This window comes from Canis lupus, chromosome 32 (genome assembly GCF_003254725.2).
Source record: "Canis lupus dingo isolate Sandy chromosome 32, ASM325472v2, whole genome shotgun sequence".
Lineage (NCBI taxonomy): Eukaryota > Metazoa > Chordata > Mammalia > Carnivora > Canidae > Canis > Canis lupus.
This window is the reverse complement of record NC_064274.1, coordinates 10454026-10475951: the sequence shown is the minus strand read 5'-3', so window position 1 is coordinate 10475951 and position 21926 is coordinate 10454026. Positions and strand designations below refer to the sequence as shown.

Below are 21926 nucleotides of genomic sequence, written 5' to 3'. Positions count from 1 at the left end.
CTATGGGCTATATACCCTTTACTCTGCTTTTGCTCATGAGCTCGTGAGAGAAAAGGCTTAGCAAATATGTGCATAGAACCTGAACATTAACCCAAGCCTAACACTCTGGCTCAAACAGATAACACTAGTGTAAGATGATGCTGACAAATTAGCCTAAAAAGTGAAATACACGTGATTTTTAAGCACCACTAGCTATAAGGCTTGCTGTGCTTTAAAGCAATTTGGGTTTTTGTTTTTGTTTTGTTTTTTAGCAATCTGTTTCTAAAAGGTCAATGAAAACAAATAGGTAGCAGTAAATCACTGTTTACACAATTCTGAAGACTTTCGACACAGGTCTTAAAATGTACTTTTCGATAACTAGGTCACCAAGTAATTGCCCCAAGTGACAGGATTTCACAGAAACACAAGTTAGCACACTAGGAATACAGCAAGAACTTTGAGTTGTCTTTTTGATAAAGGGCAAATAAATACCCATTATAACCATCCTCTATCACAGCCACAACAGCAGCAGCAGCAAACTCAATCATTCATTAATCACAGGTTAGTTGCAAAGCACAGAGATAATGCCAAGGGATTAAACAGGCCTCTGCTGTAAAAGTAGTTAACAATTTACACAGATGTGTCAAATAACACTGAGACTAAGGAAAATAAGCATTAGAGGTTGTATTCGTCTGGGTATAATCAGAAAAGAGAAACCATACAATAATGTGAACAGAAATCTAATACAAAAAATAATTCAGGGCAGCTCGGGTGGCTCAGTGGTTTAGCGCTGCCTTCAGCCCAGGGCCTGATCCTGGAGACCTGGGATCGAGTCCCACATCGGGCTCCCTGCATGGAGCCTGCTTCTCCCTCTGCCTGTGTCTCTGCCTCTCTCTCTCTTTCTCATGAATAAATAAAATCTTTAAAAAAAAAAATTCAACTCTGATAGAGGAAAACCATAAAGGCATAAAAAGAACTCTAAAAGGTACCCAAGGAAGAACAAACTTTGAAGAGGAGTCCCTCCCCAAAACTGAAGCTATCGCTGGTGAGAATGTGGTTGCAGCCCACTGGGTGGTAGAGAAGTTGGCTGGAACTGGTCTACACTAACAGAGCAGCAAGGAACAATCTTCCAGAGGGCAGGCAAGGGGCAAGGTAGTTGGCAGGTACACAGTAGGAGCTGGGAACAGACACAAGGCCTGGAGTGTGCAGTGTCTGCACTGAGACAATGAAAGCAAGGTCAGGAGATCCAGGCAAGGGCTGCAAAGTTACCAAGAGACTGCATGCACGGAGGTAGAGCACCAATGGTTAAGTGTGCCCACATCATGAGCATGCTCACAATGACCTTACAGGAAGAGAAAAAGAAGCAACTACAACCAGGCAGAGACTATCCCTAACTCCACAATGTCCCTTCAGTACCCTCTACTGGCCAAGCTTAACTCCAAGTTCACTGGAAAGGAGAAAGGCTTCCAATCTATTTTAACAGAGCAGGTACTGAAGGGTGACTTTGGGAAAGAGGAGCATTAACTAAACTCTGGCACAGAGGAAAGGACAAAGATGAGTGCTCAAAAAGAGTAACAAATTTCTTGGGTGATCAGAGTTATAAAAGAGGTATTATTTCAGTGGAACCTTGAAGAACAAGAAAAATTTTGAAAGACATGGGGGGAGTGGGGGAGGGTGGGAAAGAGAGAACGCATTCCGGGTTAAGGAGACAGTTTTCTTATTAACTCTGGGATGTTGGGCAAACCATTTAACCTCTTTAAGTCTTATCCACCTTATAAAATACCTATGTGGTTAAAATGCAACAGCATTTTATGTGGTTAAAATTAACAGCAGACTGTTAATGCTCTGAAAAAGCTTTAAAGCACCAGGGGCGCCTAGGTGGCTCAGCTGGTTGAGCATCCAACTCTTGGTTTCAGCTCAGGGTCCTGGGATTGAGCCCCGTGTAGGTCTCCACAATCAGCAGAGTCTGCTGGAGATTCCCTCTCTCCCTCTCCCTCTGCTCCTCCCCCTACTCTCTCTAAAAAATAAATGAGTAAAATCTTAAAAAAAGAAAAAAAAACACAAAAGTTTAAAGCACTAAATGAAAATCACTTGATGGTAATACCTTTACATGATGACTAGAATGCAAGCTCTAATACAAGCTCCTACCAGCTAACCCACTCTCATCCTAGCTCCTTCCCACCCCATCCACTACCCCTAGTTCCTGGTAGGCACTTGTGACATCAAGGAAGGCCCTATAAATCACTGCTGAATGAATGACTGGATCTTAGATTATCAGAAAAACAAAGACTTTTCATTTAAAATCAAACTAACCCAGGGGCACCTGGGTGGCTCAGGTCAGTTGAGCGTCAGTCTTCAGCTCAAGTCACAAACCCAGGGGCCTAGGGTCAAGCCTCACATCAGGCTCCCTGCTCAGCAGAGAGTCTGCTTCTCCCATTTTATCTCCCTCTGCCTCTTCCTCTTGCTAATGCTTGCTCTCACTGTCTCTCAAATAAATCTTAAAAAAAAAAAAAAAAATCAGGGACCCCTGAGTGGCTCAGTGGTTGAGCATCTGCCTTCAACTCAGGGTGTGATCCCGGGGTCCTGGGATCGAGTTCCAAAACCGAGATGCCTGTGGGGAGCCTGCTTCTCCCTCTGCCTATGTCTCTGCTCCCGGTGTCTCTCATGAATAAATAAATAAATCTTAAAAAATAAAATAATAAATCAAACTAACCCAAAGGAAACAAATGATTTATTTCCTTAAAACAAAAGGGTAAAAGAAGTATTATTAAATATTCTCTCTACATAGTTAGGCATACTTATCTTGATGGGTACCCTAAATATAGGACTGCTATTCTGCCTAAATATAGTCTTAATATAACATTTAACAGGAAATATGAAATGAGAATTTTATTAAGAAATGGATGCACAGTGTCATCTAGCACTTTGAATTACCCAAATTCTCAATAATATAAATCCCACAGTAACAAAAATCATTCTCATTCTCACTTGAGCAGCACAGATACTACTAAAAAAAAAAAAAAAAATCAATCTCAATCACCTGAGCAGGACCATTTGATTAAGCAGTTCACACACTGCCAGACCCCTGTCAATGACCAGGTGTTTCAGAGTTGCATCTCAAGGGCACAGCAGGGCTACTTCACTAAATTCTGCTCAATGGGGCCCAGACTTTTAAACCCTACTAGATGCTTTAAGAACATCACGGAGTTCAAATTCTCCAGGCCCTGAACACTAAAATTATCAAAGGCAGGTCAACAGAAAAGGAAACTAATTAATATTTATTAAATACCAATTCACTGCAGGCACACTGCTGGTTTTTTTTTTTTTTTTAAATTTATTTATTTTTACACTGCTGGGTTTTTAAAAAATTTTTATCTCACAAAATTCTTTTCTTTAGGGCAGCCCGGGTGGCTCAGCGGTTTAGCGCCACCTTCAGCCCAGGGTGTGATCCTGGAGACCAGGGATCGAGTCCCATGTCAGGTTCCCTGCATGGAGCCTGCTTCTCCTGTGCCTGTGTCTCTGCCTCTCTCTTTCTCTGTGTGTCTCTCATGAATAAGTAAATAAAATCTTAAAAGAAAAAAAGAAAGAAATAAAAAAGAACTCGAATCAATGACTTAGCTTAAAAAAAATTTTTTTTTAAATAGTCTCCACACTCAACATGAGGCTTGAACTCAGAACCCTGAGATTAGGAGTTTCATGCTCTCCTGACTGAGCCAGCCAGGCGCCCAACATTATTATTTTTATTTTGCAAATGAGGGAAGTGGAGTTTGAAGAGGTTAAGTAAACCACATTACACAATCTGGTAGGGTTAGAATTCAAGCCCAAGTCTAACTGATTTCAAAGTAAACTTTTTCCCTTGAACTTCAGCTGCCTCCAGGTCAAATTCATCAGCAGAGTTTCAGTGAGTCTGTAAGAACTCCACTCACCTGGGTCCCTACTGTAGGTTGAGGACACGGGGACAGAAGGAAAAGTAACGCTGACATTAAGAACTATTCCAAATATCCTCCCCTCCCATTCCCCTCATTGCCTTTGTTCTCAACTCTTTTGTTTTTTGTACAAGCCAACACCTATTTTTAAATATATTTTTTGGGACACCTGGGTGGCTCAGTGGTTGAGCGTCTGCCTTCAGCTCAGGGTGTGATGGCGGAGTCCTGGGATTGAGTCCCACATCGGGCTCCCCACCTGGAGCCTGCTTCTCCCTCTGCCTGTGTCTCTGCCTCTCCCCTCTGTGTGTCTCTCACAAATAAATAAATAAAATCTTTAAAAAATAATTTATTTTTTGGACAAGATATATTCTCTGCTCTCATCTATTAGATCTTCTGTTGTATTTGAAAATCAACACCTTCATCCTTAAATTAAGGAGTTTCATATCTGGCATCAAAGGCTCACTGGAGGAAGGTCAGTCTCACCAAATGTTGAAAAGATAATCTAAAACAAGAACTGCTACAATTTCTGCTCGTCGAGATGTTGACTTATGAACAGGGGCCACCACCTGACATCTGTGATACTCTACAGACTGCACGGTGCTCTCCAAGAGGACACACGACATCTCACGGCGAGGATGACAACAGCTCTGCTAGAGGCGAGTCAGGGCGATCCTATGTTTTGTTTTGTTTTTTTAAGATTTTATTTATTTATTCATGATAGACACACACACAAAGAGAGAGAGAGAGGCAGAGACACAGGCAGAGGGAGAAGCAGGCTCCATGCAGGGAGCCTGATGAGGGATTTGATCCTGGGACTCCAGGATCACACCCTGGGCCAAAGGCAGGCACTAAAGGGCTGAACCACTCAGGGATCCTGGGGGGCGGGGGGAATGACCCTATCTTATCCTAAGCTGGGCACGGGCACCACCTCTGTCCCTCAATTCATCTTTTCCCTGCCATTGGTTCAACAGTCACCCCACTCTCTTTCCTTCCTTTCCTGTCCCCTCTCCACAATCTACACCTTAAAGAAACCAGCTTTGTCCCTTCCCTAGAAAGGATGCATGTTTCTGTGACCACTGGAGCCAGGCTGAAGCACTGTCCCAGGCAGCAACCTTTTATGTAATACTCCTTCATGGTGGCAGAAAAGAACAGTCCACCACAGAAGGTCTCTCTTGCCCAAGCCTCAGACTTTCAAATCAGAGCTCAGAAAGCGGGTTAAAGACTGAGGGTCTGGTGACAGAAGGAAGGTAGCCTGAATATCAACCACCGGAGAGTCCATTAACCTCTCCTTTCCTTTTTTCTTTAAGATTCTATTCATTTATTCATGAGAGACAGAGAGAGAGACAGACAGACAGACAGAGATACAGGCAGAGGGAGAAGCAGGCTCCATGCAGGGAGCCTGACATGGGGCTGGATCCCCCCAGGTCTCCAGGATCAGGCCCTGGGCTGAAGGCGGCACTAAACAACTGAGCCACCCAGGCTGCCCATCCTTTCTTTTTTTCATCTGTAAAATATAGCCTCGTAGGAAACTGAGACTGAAGTGAAATCATGCCTATCAAATAAATACATACTGGCACAAAGTCTGGTCCCTGTGGTCATTAGATATTAGCTGCTATTGGCATCTGAGCTCACAAAGGCAGTGCTAATTGCAGCGTTGCCCACAGGCTCACCTACCATTCTAGTATCAAAGGAGATTTATATATATATATATATATATATAGAGAGAGAGAGAGAGAGAGAGAGAGATTGGACGGCCTCTAATACCCTTATCTCTAGCTGAATTGTCTTGGCTAGAAGACTGCTATTCTACCCCCCATCCAGGGACCTGCTTGCTCCCCCCACAGCTGTGACCTCTGCTCCTTTCTCAAGTTTGACCACTTATTTGGAAGATACACTCAGAAGGTGATCACCGAACATCTGGAAAGGCAGTCAGTAAACACATTAGAATTCTTGGGTGCCCAGCACTGTACTAGTATCCACCTGAGTTACAAAGGGCAATCTCTGACCTCTGGGTTAAAATCTCGTTGGGGCTTAGACTGACTGCAACAAAGGAGCCAGGTGAAAACCAAGCAAGAGATAAGCTCGATGGAAGTTGGGTACACAAGGGAGGGAGTTTACTGAAGGTGGACCTTCAACTCTGCAGAGCTGGATTTAGACAGCAGTTCCCAAGTCTTGGCTCCATAAAATGCTACATGATTAGTTGCTTTCAATATAAACACTGAACATATGAACATAAAGTGTTCAAATCTCATCATTTCGGAGAAAGGCCTCAATCATATGCAAAGCCCTGCACTACACAAACAAAAGGAATCTAACTTTGGGACGTCTGGTGGCTCAGCGGTTGAAAGTCTGCCTTCGGCTCAAGTCCCACATCGGGCTCCCTGCAAGGAGCCTGCTTCTGCCTCTGCCTGTCTCTGCCTCTCCCTCTCTCTGTCTCTCATGAATAAATAAATAAATAAAATCTTTAAAAAAAAAAAAAAAGGAATCTAACTTTAAAAGTAAAATTGAAAAAAAATAAAAAATAAAAGTAAAATTGAGGGGCACCTGGGTGGCTCAATGGTTGAGCACAAGTCATGATCCCGGGGTCCTGGAATTGAGTCCTGCATCAGGCTCCCCGTGAGGAGCCTGCTTCTCCCTCTGCCTAGGTCTCTGCCTCTCTGTGTCTCTTATGAATAAATAAAAATAAAAAATATTTAAAAGTAAAAATATATATCTAAAAGTAAAATTGAAAAAAAAAAACCGCCTTTGGACTCCTTTACAAAGTTCTAAGAATTTACTTAAAAATTGACCTCTTTCTGTACTATGCAGGAGTTAAGGGCATTTTTCTCTTGGTGTTGGGTGGGAAAAGGAGCAGAGGAAGAGTCTAAGCCCTCAACCTCCTCAGAGGTACAGAGCTCAAGAATCCTGCCTTGTTCCCCTTATGGCAACAACCACATAACAGAACCCAGTGCCCTTCAGATCGCCCTCGTGGAGGAACGCCTGTGAAGCTGCCCTGGCCTGGGTGCATTTATGCCATATTTGAGAGTCACAGCAAACCCAGGATAACAGTGGCCACCTCCTCACAGCCTTAATAGAAATCTCCAGCATGAGTAGTCAAAATTCAAACGAAGAGCAGCCCCACACTCAGCACTAGTAAACCCTGTTTTCTTTTAATTAAAAAAAATTTAGAGGTCACCCCCTCAGCTTTGTTTACAAGTAATGAGTCCAGCAGCCCCCATTTATCACCCCTGGAGATTCTTTTACACTTTGATGTGAAAAGAGTCAGGACCCATTGTGATTTCAACTACTCCAACAGCAGTCCTTTCATTTGCAAACGAAGCTCTGGCCCCAGTAAGAAACAACTGTCAGAAAAAATTCATTGCCTTTCCTTCTAATGATTTATCAGAGATGGGGGAAAGAGAAGCTGGCTCTAAGACAACTTTCCAGAAAGGATTCCCAGCACACCCCTGATGCGTTCCCGACCTTTGCTGGTTCTTTCAGCCCCAAATGCCCCTTTTCCAAATCCCATTGCTCATGAAAGGCGACCTTCTCTCTTGAAACCATCCACTTTGGAAGGGCTTTCTCTCTCTGCTTTAAGCCTTCAAAGTACTCCAAGTGGCCTAACTTTACTGACCGATTTTAGGTGTTCTCTCTCTCATGGCAATGCTCCAGAACATGAAAAATACCTGACTGGTCCATAACTGACACTCGACCATCCTAATAATTAGGTCACAAGGCACCTGTTTTATGCCACTGTTATGCTCTTACATTAAATGGAACTGAGTATTAAGGAAGTTTAAGAGAAGAGGATTTAAGGATTTCTTAACATATCTAAGAATTCAACGTGGTAGTAAAAGGTACACAACAGGACTATTAAGACTTTTTCAAGTAAACTTTAATAATTAGAGTATAACACACATTTTAAAAGTATACAGCTCTTGCTGCCATTTGCAACACCATGGATGGAGCTAGAGACTGTAATGCTAAGTGAAGTCAGACAGAGAAAAACAAATATGTGATTTCACTCATATGTGGAATTTAATAAACAAAGCAAATGAACAAAGAAAAGAGAGACCAGAAAAAAACAGACTCTTAAATACAGGGAACTGGTGGTTGCCAGAGGGGAGGCGAATGGGGGGGATGGGTTAAATAGATAAAGGGGACTAAGAGTACAGTTACGGTGATGAGCACAGAGTAATGTACAGAATTACTGAATCATTGTACACCCCCAAATAAAACTGTATATTAATATTTCAATTTTTAAAAAGTGCACAGCTCACACATGCATTTCACAGAGACATACTCTTGTAACCAGCACCCAGATCAAAACACAGAACAATACCAGCACTCTTGAACTATTAAACTATTTTTAGTAAAAAGACTTATCTTGACTCTGAGCTTTAGAGCTAACTTCCATTCTACAGGAAATACCTGGAATAGAACCACAGGGATTCTCAACCTCAGCAATGCTGACATTTGGAGCCAGAAGATTCTTTGTAGTGGGGGCCATCCTGTGCATTGTAAGATATTTAACAGCATTCCTGCCCTCTACCCATTAGATTATGACAACTAAAAATCTCTCCAGACATTGTCAGATGTCAAATGCGGGAGGTAAAATTATTCCTGATTGAGAACCACTGGTATATAAGAACAAGTTAAAAACATTAAGAGTTAATAAACTGTCATACAGACAACTCCATTCTACGACCAGTCAATGCCCCCTACCCCTGCCCCCAAGTAGGGTAGCTGCTCTAGATTAAGACTCAAGAAACAAAACATAGGGGCGCCTGATGCTCTTCATCTTGCACTTGTAAAGTTGTGCCCCACGTTGGGTATAGCAATTACCTAAAATAATTAAAAATTTTAATAACAACAACAAAGAAGCAAAACCAAACACAACATAAGCACTTTGGCTTACGTGGATCAGTATGTAAATAACTTTAATACACTTTTTTTTTTTTAAACATAATCTCTATACCCAATATTCGGTTCAAACTCACAACCCGATCAAGACTTGCATGCTCTACCCACTGAGCCACTCAGGTACCCAGAACTTTAATAGACATTTTTTCTTCTAAGGATTTTTTTAATTTATTCATGAGTGACAGAGACCTAGGCAGAGGGAGAAGCAGGCTCCCCGCTGAGCAAGGAGCACAATAGGGAGCTTAATCCCAGGATTCCAGGATCATGACCTGAGCTACCCAGGCACTCCTAGACACTCTTTTCTTAACCAGAAGTCATGGACGACCTCATGCTTTCTAATAGCTTTAACAAGACATGTTCTCTTGATATCTATGAACATCTTATATAAACCTACACAATCTAGTGTCTACAATTTTAGCAACAAAAATGGTGGCAGTCTGCAGTGCAGTCTATGAAAAACGCATCGTCTGATGGAGGCATTCAAACCTGTTGGTCAAAAGCAGAAATGAAATTGCACCGTGCCTCACATGTTAAATGTTATTCTGTACAGTAATTTAAGAATTTCACAACCAAAACAAACTAGCTGCCCTTAGCATTCCCCATAGTCTGATTCACACATCCAGCTATTAACTTCTCCAGGCCTTTGCTTCCTCCAGTACAAGTAAGCTGATTACCATCTAATCTGACCACTTTACAGGGTTATCATGAGCTTCAGAAAACAAGACTCCAATTCTGAAATGTCCTCCAGGCTTCCAGAAAACCACAGGAACCTGGAACTGAAATTCTCTTCCTCCTAATCCTGTTCCACAGATTCCTAAAAAGGCTAACTGCTACAGCTTAAGAAAAGGATTATTGAAAGAAAGAAAGAAAGAAAGAAAGAAAGAAAGAAAGAAAGAAAGAAAGAAAGAAAGAAAAGAAAGGAAAGGAAAAGGAAAGGAAGGAAGGAAAGGAAAGGAAAGGAAAGGAAAGGAAAGGAAAGGAAAGGAAAGGAAAGAAAGGAGGAAGGAAGTAAGGAAGTAAGGAGGAAGTCAGGGATCGGCATTTACGCAAAAGAAATACCTCGCTCATCCTCTCCAGCAGATCCCTCCCTACAGCCAGAAAGAATAACGAAAGCACCTCAAATAAAGAAATAACACATCACAGCAAAGGATTGTTGTCATTGAAGCCCCCCCAAAAGAAAAAAAGGTTTCCCTTCAAATCAGGAAAGCATAAATTTAGGATCCCTACAAAGATAGTCTAATCCTAAATCGTTTAACTCAATGTCCATCTTATCCACCACCAAAGACCAAAGTATCACGTAAAATGATGTCATGCTAACTACCTAGACTAGTAACCATTATACAGAAGGCACTAAATAATATTAATTCATTCTCTTCCATCTCTTAGCATTAGTAGAGTTCAGGGCTGAAGGCAAAGAGAAAAACCATATGCAAATGAATCTGAAACTGACCCACTAGCACAATGAACCAGAATTTAGAATAATCTAAAGACGACTCTAAACACGAATCTACCTTACAAGAAAGCAATTCTACTTCTAATAACTACCCAAAAGAGGGATCCCTGGGTGGTGCAGCGGTTTGGCGCCTGCCTTTGGCCCAGGGCGTGATCCTGGAGACCCAGGATCGAATCCCACATCGGGCTCCCGGTGCATGGAGCGTGCTTCTCCCTCTGCCTATGTCTCTGCCTCTCTCTCTCTCTCTGTGACTATCATAAATAAATAAATAAAAATTAAAAAAATATTAATATCTACCCAAAAGAAAGATATGTACAATATTCATAATAGCTACAAAGTGGATACTATCCAAATGTCCATCCATTGGTGAACAGTAAATAAAGCATGCTATATTCATACAATGGATTATTTGGCAATACAAAAGAATGAAAAATTGACACATGCTGGGACACCTGGGTGGCCAGTAGTTGACCATTTGCCTGTGGCTCAGGTCGTGATTCTGGGATGCAGTCCCTGTATCAGGCTCCCCATGGAGAGCCTGCTTCTCCCTCTGTCTCTGTCTCTGCCTCTGTGTGTGTCTCATGAATAAATAAATAAACAATCTTTAAAAAACAAAAATTGACACATGCTACAACATGGATGAGTCTGGAAAACTTTACGCTAAGTAACCAGTCACAAAGAAACCACATTTTATATGACTGCATTTATATGAAATGTTCAGAATAGGCAAAACTGTTCAGTAGATTAATGGCCACCTGGAGTTGGGGTGGGAAAAAGCTGAATCTACTGTGAGTGCAATTCTGAAAATGGAATGTAGAAATGGTTGCAAAACTCAGTAAGCTTACTAAAAAATCATTAAATTGTATACTTAAAATGGTGTGTAAATGATACCTCCATAAAGTGCTGTTGTTAATGACGATGTTACTTGCAAAAAAGAAAATACTACGCAGTAGCGTGTTTTTTATCCTATGTGTATGATTGAGGACAATCCCATCACCAATATCAAATGTAAAATAGACCACTGTAAAACTTGTAAGTGTATCCACATGCTCTGCAAATAAACACACATTTTGTTTTTAAAGGTCTGTTTCCTCTATCATCCTTCTTTGTATGAATGCTATTCCTGGAGTAGCTTGAAAAACAATCTCTTTTATCCAAAGAGTTGCCTCGAAACAAAGCCTTTCCCCTCAAAATAGAATTAAGGAAGCTTCTGACTCCCCTGAAATACACCATCCTACCATCATCACCAAAGTAGTAGAATTAAAAACTCATGGGAGATTTATGATGTAGGAGGTACTGTGATAAGCACTTTCCACTTATTATTCTTCTTATCCCCATTTTTTTTTCTTATCCTCTCATTTCAATGAGGTTTTAAGAATTGAACGATTTGCCCATGTAACCAACATGTCAGAGATTGAAACATAGCTATCCCACTGCAGAGTCCTACACTTTGGCTTGCTGTAACACGGATGTAATACTAGCTCAACTGGATTTTACTGGTGAAAGTATGCAGTATTCCTACAGTTTAGTCTCCCTTCCCCAAATTTTAACGGTCCCTTTGGGAGATAGATAATTAATTCTGACAAAGATTTCCTCAGGTCTGGGAGAAGTCTGAAACCAAACTCCTAAACCCATCAAACTAAGTGACTCATCCTAAACTACTTATGACAATGTCACATACTTAACAATTAGGAACTGATTTCTAAAGTAAAGGGATACAATGAGTTCTATATAAGAAACATTATTGCACTTGTAAATTAGGCTTTAAACGACTTAAGAAATACAGGAAACTTTCCTATTTCCCCAGTTCACAATCCAGGTGTGGATTATTTACAATGCCCAGGCCAATCACTGCTTCAGGAAAACACAGCCTCCAGCCATTAATTTCTCTAGTAAGCATCTGGAAGTTAGGCCCCTGATTTACTCACACAAAGAAAATCTGTCCATATAATAGGTGTTAATCAGCTTAACACCTTGTAGCTTCCTTACTAATTGAGGACTCTTCTCAATTAGGAGAGCTAAACATTATTTCAGACTCTCCTGGGGAAGGAGATTGTCCAAGAGTACAGTACTATAATATGATTCAGCTCTCACAAAATCCAATCTTTCAAATCTTTCCAAATATTGAAAAGCATATCTCAGCACATCTCCTAAAACACATACAAGAAATACCTACCCTGGATCCCTGGGTGGCTCAGCGGTTTAGCGCCGCCTTCAGCCCAGGGCATGATCCTGGAGTCCTCGGATCAAGTCCCGCGTCATGCTCCCTGCATGGAGCCTGCTTCTCCCTCTGCCTGTGTCTCTGCCTCTCTCTCCCTCTCTCTCCCCTCCCCACCCTGTGTCCTCATGAATAAATAAGATTAAAAAAAAAAGAAGTATCTACCCTTAAAGGCAGGAAATAACAAAATCACATCCCACAGATCTGGTGATACAGCCTAAAATACAATTTCTTTCATTCTTACATTTTACCTTCGTATATTTTCCACCCATCAAGTAACATTTTCACCGAATGTATCCCCACTTTACTCTCTGGCTTCACTTACCTGGGCCCAATTTCAGAAGAATGAAGTTTAGCACATACTTTGTAAAAATTAATTTTAATTTCTGGATTCCAAAAAGGAAATGAGACATTTCAGTCAAATAGATAAGAATAAGAAGGGGAGGAAGAGGAACAGACTGGTGAAATGGCAAAAAGGTATATTCTCTCAGTAAGAAAAAAGAAAAGTAACTAAAAACTCCAGGAAAAATAAAAACATCAAAGATGAAGCAATTTAAAATGTGGCATGAATTTGAACAATTTGCTCAGCTAAAGAGTTGATTTCTCCTGACCAAAATGAACCTTTCTCCTTCAAGTGGTTATCTGTGATAACTGTGAACCCATATGAAATATAACCCTATGTGAAACATGAAATGAAACTCTAGGGACACCTGTGTGGCTCAGGAGTTGAGCACCTGCCTTCAGCTCAGGGTGTGATCCCTGGTCCTGGGATGGAGTCCCACATTGGACTCCCCCTCAGGGGGCCTGCTTCTCCCTCTGCCTGTCTCTGTCTCTCTATCTCTCATAAATAAAAATCTTAGGAAAAAAAAAGCTCTAAACATTATTTTGCTTCCTGATAAAAGTAATGTAAATAGAAGTTTGAAAAACCTATTATCAATTTAGAGACAAAGCTTTCAAGGATATAATTATAAAATAAAATGTCCTATCTGGACAATTTAAAACTAAAAGCAGGGGCAGCCCAGGTGGCTCAGCAGTTTAGCGCCACCTTCAGCCCAGGGTGTGATCCTGGAGACCAGGGATCGAGTACGTCAGGTTCCCTGCAATGGAGCCTGCTTCTCCTTCTGCCTGTCTCTCTCTCTCTCTCTCTCTCTCTCTCTCTCTCTTTCATGAATAAATAAATAAAATCTTTAAAAAAAATTAAAAGCAGAGTAATAGTTGGAGGGTAGAAGAGGAAAAAATGGAAGAAAGAGTAAGGATAATTATATCAAACTATGGAAAGTTGATGGAAAGGAAAATAAAAATATTCAGGATGGACTATATAAAATATACCTAACATAGCATTTTTATTTATTTTTTAGCATGATTTTTTTTAAAGATTTATTTATTTATTTATGATAGAGAGAGGAGAGAGGCAGAGACACAGGCAGAGGGAGAAGCAGGCTCCATGCCGGGGGCCCGATGCGGGACTCGATCCCCGGACTCCAGGATCATGCCCTGGGCCAAAGGCAGGCGCCAAACCAGTGAGCCACCCAGGGATCCCCTAACATAGCATCTTAAAAATTTTATTTAAATTCAATCGATTAACATATACTGTATCATTAGTTTCAGAAGTAGTGTTCAGTTATTCATCAGTTGCATATAAAACCCAGGGCTCATTATATCATGTGCCCTCCTTAATGTTCATCACCCAGTTACCCCAACACCTTGCCCATCACCCAATTACCCCCATCTCCCCACCCACCTCTCCTCTAACATAGTATTTTAATATAAAATACATTATTACTGAGACAGTTAAAAGTTCATATTTAAATTTATGAAATAGAATAATAATCACAAACATCAAAATTGAATAGAAAACATTAAAAATCATAGTCTATGGTTAAACGCAAATAAAATTCAAAAGCTAGCAAAACAAATTCATGATGTCAGAAGTCAGAATAGTGGCAGCCTTTGAGGGAGTTAATAGCTGAAAGGGGACAAGAGGAGGCTTCTGGAGAGCCGGTATTGTCACTTGATGGGTTACACAAGAGTGTTCACTTTGTGAAAACGCACTGAACTGTACTAATAATGTCTGCTCTATTCAGTTTGTTATACTCCAGTAACAATTTTTAGAAAGAACAAAAAGAACGGGAGGAAAATGAGGGTAGGGGTAATATAAGTGAGCTGCGATTCACTAGTGTCTAATGCTGATAAATCTGCAAATCAGAGAGTAAGTCTATTATTTATAAGAACTAAAACAAATATTGTCTTTACACATTACATTAATATTTTATCCACGCTTATGACTTTTGATAGCCTTGAGCAAAGTAAGGGCTCACACTCAGACTTCTGTTTGGTTTGAACAATTAGAGTTGCATACTCAATACACATCTGTTTCCTTTCAAGTATGTGCTAGCCCTGGACCAGTTCCACGTGAATTTGATGGGATTTTTTTCTGGACTACTAAAAGACTAACCTGTCATGATTAAACATTTAAACAGTGAGCTTACTGATATATATTAAAAATTGAGTTCCATTCAGGATTTCCTCTAACTTTATCACTTGTATTGGGTATTAAAACTAAAAGGCGCATATCAGGAAGGTTATGAGTTGAAAAAATGTAACAAACAATAAAACCAGTTCTATAACTGCCAGAATGTTACTACAAATGCCATTCACCCATTCTAGTAATTATTAACAATAGCAACATATGTAAGTAATAGAATACAAAATTGTTTCAACCTTAACACTGAAAATACTGTAACTATTATAACTGAATATTCTACTAGAAATTATATGGGAGGCAATGTCAACAACTAGAAATTTTTTTTTTTTTAAAGATTCTATTTATTGGGCAGCCCGGTGGCTCAGCAGTTTAGCGCTGCCTTTGGCCCAGAGTGTGATCCTGGAGTCCCGGGATCAAGTCCCACGTCAGGCTCCCTTGCATGGAGCCTACTTCTCCCTCTGCCTGTGTCTCTGCCTCTCTCTCTGTGTCTCTCATAAATAAATAAATAGAATCTTTTTTTTTCTAAAGATTTTATTTATTTATTCATGAGAGACAGAAAGGCAGAGACATTGAGGGAGAAGTAGGCTCCCTGAAGGGAGCCCAATGTGAGACTAGATCCCAGGACCCGGGATCACTGCCTGAGTCAAAGGCAAATGCCCAACCATGGAACCACCCAGGCAGCCAAAAACTAGAAATTCTTGAAAAATCAGACACCCGCAAAAATCTTACAATTTAAATTTAAAATTTCTTCATCCACTTAAAATTTCACCATTCTGATATTTAGATTCCTTTGTAGGGAGACTCAGGTTTAATATGCTATAGAATTAAGCTCTCCCTAATTGATGAAATTCTTTTCTTTTAATTTGTTTATTCATGAGAAACACATAGAGAGGCAGAAACAGGCAGAGGAAGAAGCAGGCTCCCTGTGGGAGCCTGATGCAGGACTCGATTCCAGGACCCCAGGACCATGACCTGAGCCAAAGGCAGATGCTCAACTACTGAGTCACCCAGTTGCCGCCTTAATTGATAAAATTCAAAAAGACCTGAATCAAAATGTCAACATTTTTCTAGAAAATGACTAATGACTTCAGAGGATACATGGAAATGTAATCAGATGTGAATAACTACCAAAATTCTAAAAATGAAAAGTAGTGACAAAGAAGTGCCTGAATATTAAGATCTATGAAAATACAGTGACATAGTATGGCACCATTGCCAGAACAATCAATCAATGGAACAAAAGAGTCCAACCAAATACTCAAGATGGTGATGGAATTTAGATGCAGCACTCAAATCAATGGAGAAAAGAGATGATGTAATAAATTATGTTGAAACAACTGGCTAGCCTTTTGCTTTTAAAAAAAAAAAAGGCGGGATCCCTGGGTTTAGCGCCTGCCTTTGGCCCAGGGCGCGATCCTGGAGACCCGGGATCGAATCTCACATCGGGCTCCCGGTGCATGGAGCCTGCTTCTCCCTCTGCCTGTGTCTCTGCCTCTCTCTCTTTCTCTCTCTGTGACTATCATAAATAAATAAAAATTTTTAAAAAAAAGGCTCCTAAAGTGCCCGGGTGGCTCAGTCAGTTAAGCATCTGACTCTTGATTTCATCTCAGATCATGATCTCAGGGGTCTTGAGATGGAACCTTGCATTGGACTCCCGGCTCAGCAGGTAGTCTGCCTGAGATTCATCCTCTCTCTCTCTCTCTCTGACCCTCCCCTGCTCATGCAGTCAAACTCTCTCACGCAAAAAGATCTTTAAAAAAATTAAATTTTAAAAATAAAAACTAGGGACGCCTGGGTGGCTCAGCGGTTGAACATCTGCCTTCAGCTCAGGGCGTGATCCTGGGGCCAGGGATCAAGTCCCGCATCAGGCTCCCTGCAGGGAGCCTGCTTCTCCCTCTGCCTGTGTCTCTGCATCTCTCATGAATCAATAAATACCTTTTTAAATAAAATACTAAAAGGTCCAAGATCTGGGACCTGGCTGGCTCAGTCAGTAGAGCATATGACTGACTCCTGATTTCAGGGTTGTGAGCTCAAGTCCCACATTGGATATAGAACCTACTTTAAAAATTAATTAATTAGGGATGCCTGGGTGGCTCAGTGATGAGCATCTGCTTTCATCTCAGGGTGTGATCCCAGAGTCCTGGGACCGAGTAGCAGAGCAGATTCCCACGGGGATCCTGCTTCTCCCTCTGCCTGTCTCTGCCTCTCTGTGTCTCCCATGAATAAATAAATAAAATTTTTTTTTAATTGAAAAATTCAAAAATTAAACATCCAAAATCTGAAATGGGTCACAAGTTAAGAGGGCTAAGCAGTGAAGTGAATGTGTGATTCCAACTGTGGAAACTAGTGAACTAGAAAGTACCTGTACTCTTCCGATCTTTTTTTTTTTTTTTAATAGCAAGTCTTTCTGGGGCAACCTGACAAAGCAGATGTCTGCAAGAGGAAACAAGGGGGAGTTCTGGAGTTCCGGCTGACCCACAGGCTGGGAGGATGAACATGTTGGCACACCTGAAAAATACTGATGGCATACCATTTGGTAAGTTCTGAATTAGAACTCATCTAACCTCATGCCTTGTTGCAAAGAGCAGTGGCTATTAGATTGTATCTGAGTGCTGCTATACAGCAACGCAAGGCCGAGGTTGTTAAAACTTCAATTTTTTAAGAGAAGATGGAAGTCTAGATTGTTATGTAAAAAAACATTGGCAGATATATATGTATTTTTTTAGAACACTGTGAGGGGCCAAACAAAACCCATCTGTTGACCAGATCTGTCCCATAGGCCACCAGCTCACAAGTTCTGATTTAAATGCAAAAAATGAAACCATTCAAGTGCCAGCAAAGAACACATGACATTATTTTCACAATCTTGAAGTTGGGAAGACCTTTCTAAGCACAATCAAAACCAGAATCCATAAAGGACAAGACATTTAACTGCATAAAAATTTAAAACTTATGTGTAACTGAACATAATGAACAAGCCTAAAGACAGACGACAACAGCTTCCCCTCGTTCTAGCAGAATGTGAATTGCTGCAGCCTGGGTCACATGCCTTCCTCTGTGGGGGAGGAGAGTGCACCAAGTCTAACAACAGTACCACCAGGGCCACCTGGAACAGAGGAAGAGTTTCCTAAATGAACCAGAAAGGGAAGTAGGAAAGCATCCAGGCAGGACCTTCCAGAATTACAGGCACGAGCATCTGTTAATAAATGTTAGCTGAGTAAGTCTGAGTCTCCATCTTTCATTCTTAAATCTGTTTTTGAATATCTAACAGTATAAATAAAAATTGATCAGTGATATCAAATGAGTTACTCTTAATAACTGCTTCAGAATATTAATATGCTCCCCTCAACCAATCCTGATCATTCAGTATATGCAAGAAGGAAGTTAACTATATGTGCACACTTGGAGGGAGAGATCTGAAAGTAGTAAGATGTAACTGACAGGAAAGCCCAGGTGTCTCAGCGGCAGCCCAGGGCGTGATCCTGGAGACCCGGGATCGAGTCCCACGTCGGGCTCCCTGCATGGAGCCTGCTTCTCCCTCTGCCTGGGTCTCTGCCTCTCTCTCTCTCTCTCTCTGTGTCTCTCATGAAAATAAATAAAATATTTACATAAACAAATAAATAAACTGTAACTGTCAGAATTCCGTCCTTCAGAGTTCTCATGATAGGGCAGATTTCACGAACAGGTGCTCCTTTCTCCAAAACAGTGTAATACAGACCAATATCCTGCACACAGAATTGGGATGCTGATCTACTATAACACCTATATGTTAAAGAAATGAGGTATGAGGTTCCGAAAGCACTAGATCTAAAGAAAATATGTAGCCGGTCTAACAGGGTTGTGTAGAGAAAACTAAGATTTTCACATACCTTCCTGTATCATAAAAATGAAAAGGATCGAGCTTATTCTTTGAAAAATACATCATAAACTCAAATATCATTGCATCTTTGAATCCTGGATTTCACCGTTACCTGCTGCTACTGCTGCTCTGGACTCTTTCAGTAAACGCCATTGCTGCCAGTCAGTGGAAAATAATGAGTCTGTTCATCTGAAAGAGAAAGAGCAACCTGTGAATATTAGCCCATAAGTAAACTCATAGGTACACATGACTGGCAAGAAATTCTTACTGGAAACAGAATTCAATGTTTTCATTTGAATTAGAGACAGTGGTTCTTCATCGACTCTCAAACTGCATGAAGAAACTGGTTATCATATAGCAAAGGCCAAATCATATATCAAAGGCCAAATGTACTTTTGAGCCTCTACTCAAAGCCATTTCAGCAAGAAGCAATGCATACAAGTTTATTATGAGAAGGAAGAAAGGAAATAACATTTCCCTAGTGTCTATTCTCGCCAAGCATTGTGTCGAGCCCTTTTCAGATGGCATTTCAAGTAAACATTAAAATAAACTCGCAAGGTAGATGCTAATACCCCACATACTAATAACTCATTTTATAACTAGGAAAACTGAAACTCGGTTTTAAGTAATTTGCCTGAGGTAACAGGTTGTATCAGCACTCCGTCTAGAATCAAAAGGAAGAAAGGTAAGAGTATGCACAAGAAAGGAAATCAGCCAGTTGATCTTTACATAAGAATACTTAATAAAAAAGTAGGCCAAGTAAGAGCCAATTGTAAGAATTTACTTCCACTCCTAAAAGGTGCTTAATCCCCAAAGCCATTTTTTGAGCTCTCAAAAGAGTACTGGTCCAAAAAAAAAAAAAAAAAAATTTAAGAAAAAAGAAAAAGTTATACAACCTGGGCAGACGGCCTTGGTACTGCCCTGCGTATCTCTAGAAACAACCTCTCTCTATGGTTAACACTATCAACAGCTGTTTCCTTTTCCCTTTCTTGTATGTATGTGTGAACTAACTGCACTTATCCTAACTTGCTTTAAATAGTCTCAATTTTCCCAAACATCCTTAAGGCAAAGGATTTATTACGAATGATCTTAGTACAGATTTAACAAACTGTGATACAAATGAAAACACACTAAATTTGTACCAGTTTTAGCTTGCCTCTTATGTTTAAGAGGCTAACTGTACACTTCCGGCTGAGGCTGAAACTCTGAATATAGTCCAGCTCTACTGTGACACCTGATAAGGTCTTTTATCTCCTCCTCCTCCATGAAATTAAAATTGCTGACCACAATGTTTCCATACCAGTAGATAGCACTGTCTCTCTATCTCCCTCCCCCAAAAAAGAATGCAACATGGACTGCTACAAACATTCTAGTTAAACTCACTGGTAGAGCTCTCAGTTTTTCAGGGTCAAATATGCTTTGGAGTCCCACACTCCTCCAACCAGTATAGTAACCAGGCCTACAGGAGCCTAATTAGGCAGGTTTCCTAAATTCTCCAACTCAAACCCCAACCATTCCCGTCCCATCCCACAACCACTGCTGCTTACTCTCTCTCACTTTCCCTCTATCCAACACAATTTTATTTCCCTTTCCCCTCTTTCTCCATCTTCTTTCCCCCCCCCCGTCCCTTCCCAGCAATACTGTCCCTTCTCCCCTTTTGCTGCTCTCTTTTCTCTCTCTTGATACTAGGGCTGGCACACAGTGGGTGGTCAATAAAATAGTGTGTCATCTCAGCATTATTCTTCGTAACACTGTAAAGGCATCTGAAGAGTCAGTGATGGCAGTCTCCCACATAATCATCCCAATCAAGATGTCCACTTGCTTTGCAACCCAACAGTACCCACCCTAGGTCTTGGAGAGCAAGAGGGCAGTGAGGGAGGAGGTAGGTTGGGTTGCAGAGGAACACCAACCTTGAAAATGGTCCTGAGGGCAGCCCAGGTGGCTCAGCGGTTTAAGCGACGCCTTCAGCCCAGGGCCTGATCCTGGAGACCCAGGATCGAGTCCCACGTCGGGCTCCCTGCATGGAGCCTGCTTCTCCCTCTGCCGGTGTCTCTGCCTCTCTCTCTCTCTCATGAATAAATAACTAAAAATCTTTAAAAAAAAAAAAAAAAAAAAGAAAGAAAGAAAGAAAGAAAGAAAGAAAGAAAGAAAATGGTCCTGAAAAAAATAAAAATAAAAAAATAAAAAATAAAATGGTCCTGAGTTCCCCTATTTGTTCATTTAGTCACTAAGCCAGCAAATATTTCCTGAACATCTACATAGAATAAAAGTGAAGAAAACAGACTTGACGTCAGCAACGTGGCAAAGCGTATAGAATTTATCAAAGAAGAAACAGAAGAAAAATACATAGATATTAGATAGTAAAAGGGTTGCTATGGGCAAAAACAAAGGCAAAGTGTAGAGTGCCAGCAAGGAACCAAGGTAAGGTGTTGCAATTTTATATAAGGTAGTCAGAGAATGTTACAAAATTAAGAATGCAGCAACCGCAAAATATCCTAAAAAAAAAAAGAAGAGGATCCTGTGGCCAGTGTTGCGCTTGGGCAGGGCGCCCTGGAGACCCGGATCGATCCAATCGGCCCCAGGCATGGACCTGCTTCCTCTCCTAGCTTCTCCTCTCTCTCTCTCTTACATCATAAATAATGAAAAAAAAAAAAAGAAAGCTGGACCTTCGAATTCTACGGTGCTAATTATGTGTCAACGCAAATTCATCATTTTAAACTACTATACCACTGTGCTGGGAGATGTTGATTATGGGGAGGCTGTGCATGGGGGCCGCGTGGTAGTGGTGGGGTGGCAGGGAGGTCTATAGGAAATCTCTATAGCTTCTGTCCAATTTTACTGGGAACCTAAAATAACTCTTTAGTCTATTTTGGGGGCACCTGGGCAACTCAGTTGATTAAGTGTCCAACTTTTTATTTCAGCTCAGGTCATGATCTCAGAGTCCTGGGATAGAGCCCTGCATCAAGCTCAACGCTCAGTGGGGAGTCAACTTGCGGATTCTCTCTCCCACTGCCCCTCCTGCTTACACAAGCTTCTGCTTACAGTGCGTGCATGCATGTGTGAGCTCTCTCTCCCTCTCTCTGAAAGAAATAAATCTTTAAAAC

General features: G+C 41.0%; 1 protein-coding gene across 3 annotated transcripts in view; it reads right to left on the bottom strand.

Annotated features, from left to right (window-relative positions):
• Positions 1-21926, bottom strand: part of AFF1 (ALF transcription elongation factor 1) — a 201145-nt gene that overhangs the window by 166600 nt on the left and 12619 nt on the right. For 2 of the 3 annotated variants that reach the window (XM_049104811.1, XM_049104810.1), the window contains exons 2-3: positions 20733-20913; positions 18935-19011 (exon numbers count right to left, since the gene is read on the bottom strand). In XM_049104811.1, coding sequence (XP_048960768.1) covers positions 18935-18975 — 41 coding nt within the window. In that variant the 5' untranslated portion in view covers positions 18976-19011; positions 20733-20913. The remainder of the gene's footprint in view (positions 1-18934; positions 19012-20732; positions 20914-21926) is intronic. The other variant, XM_035709568.2, reaches the window with a different exon arrangement.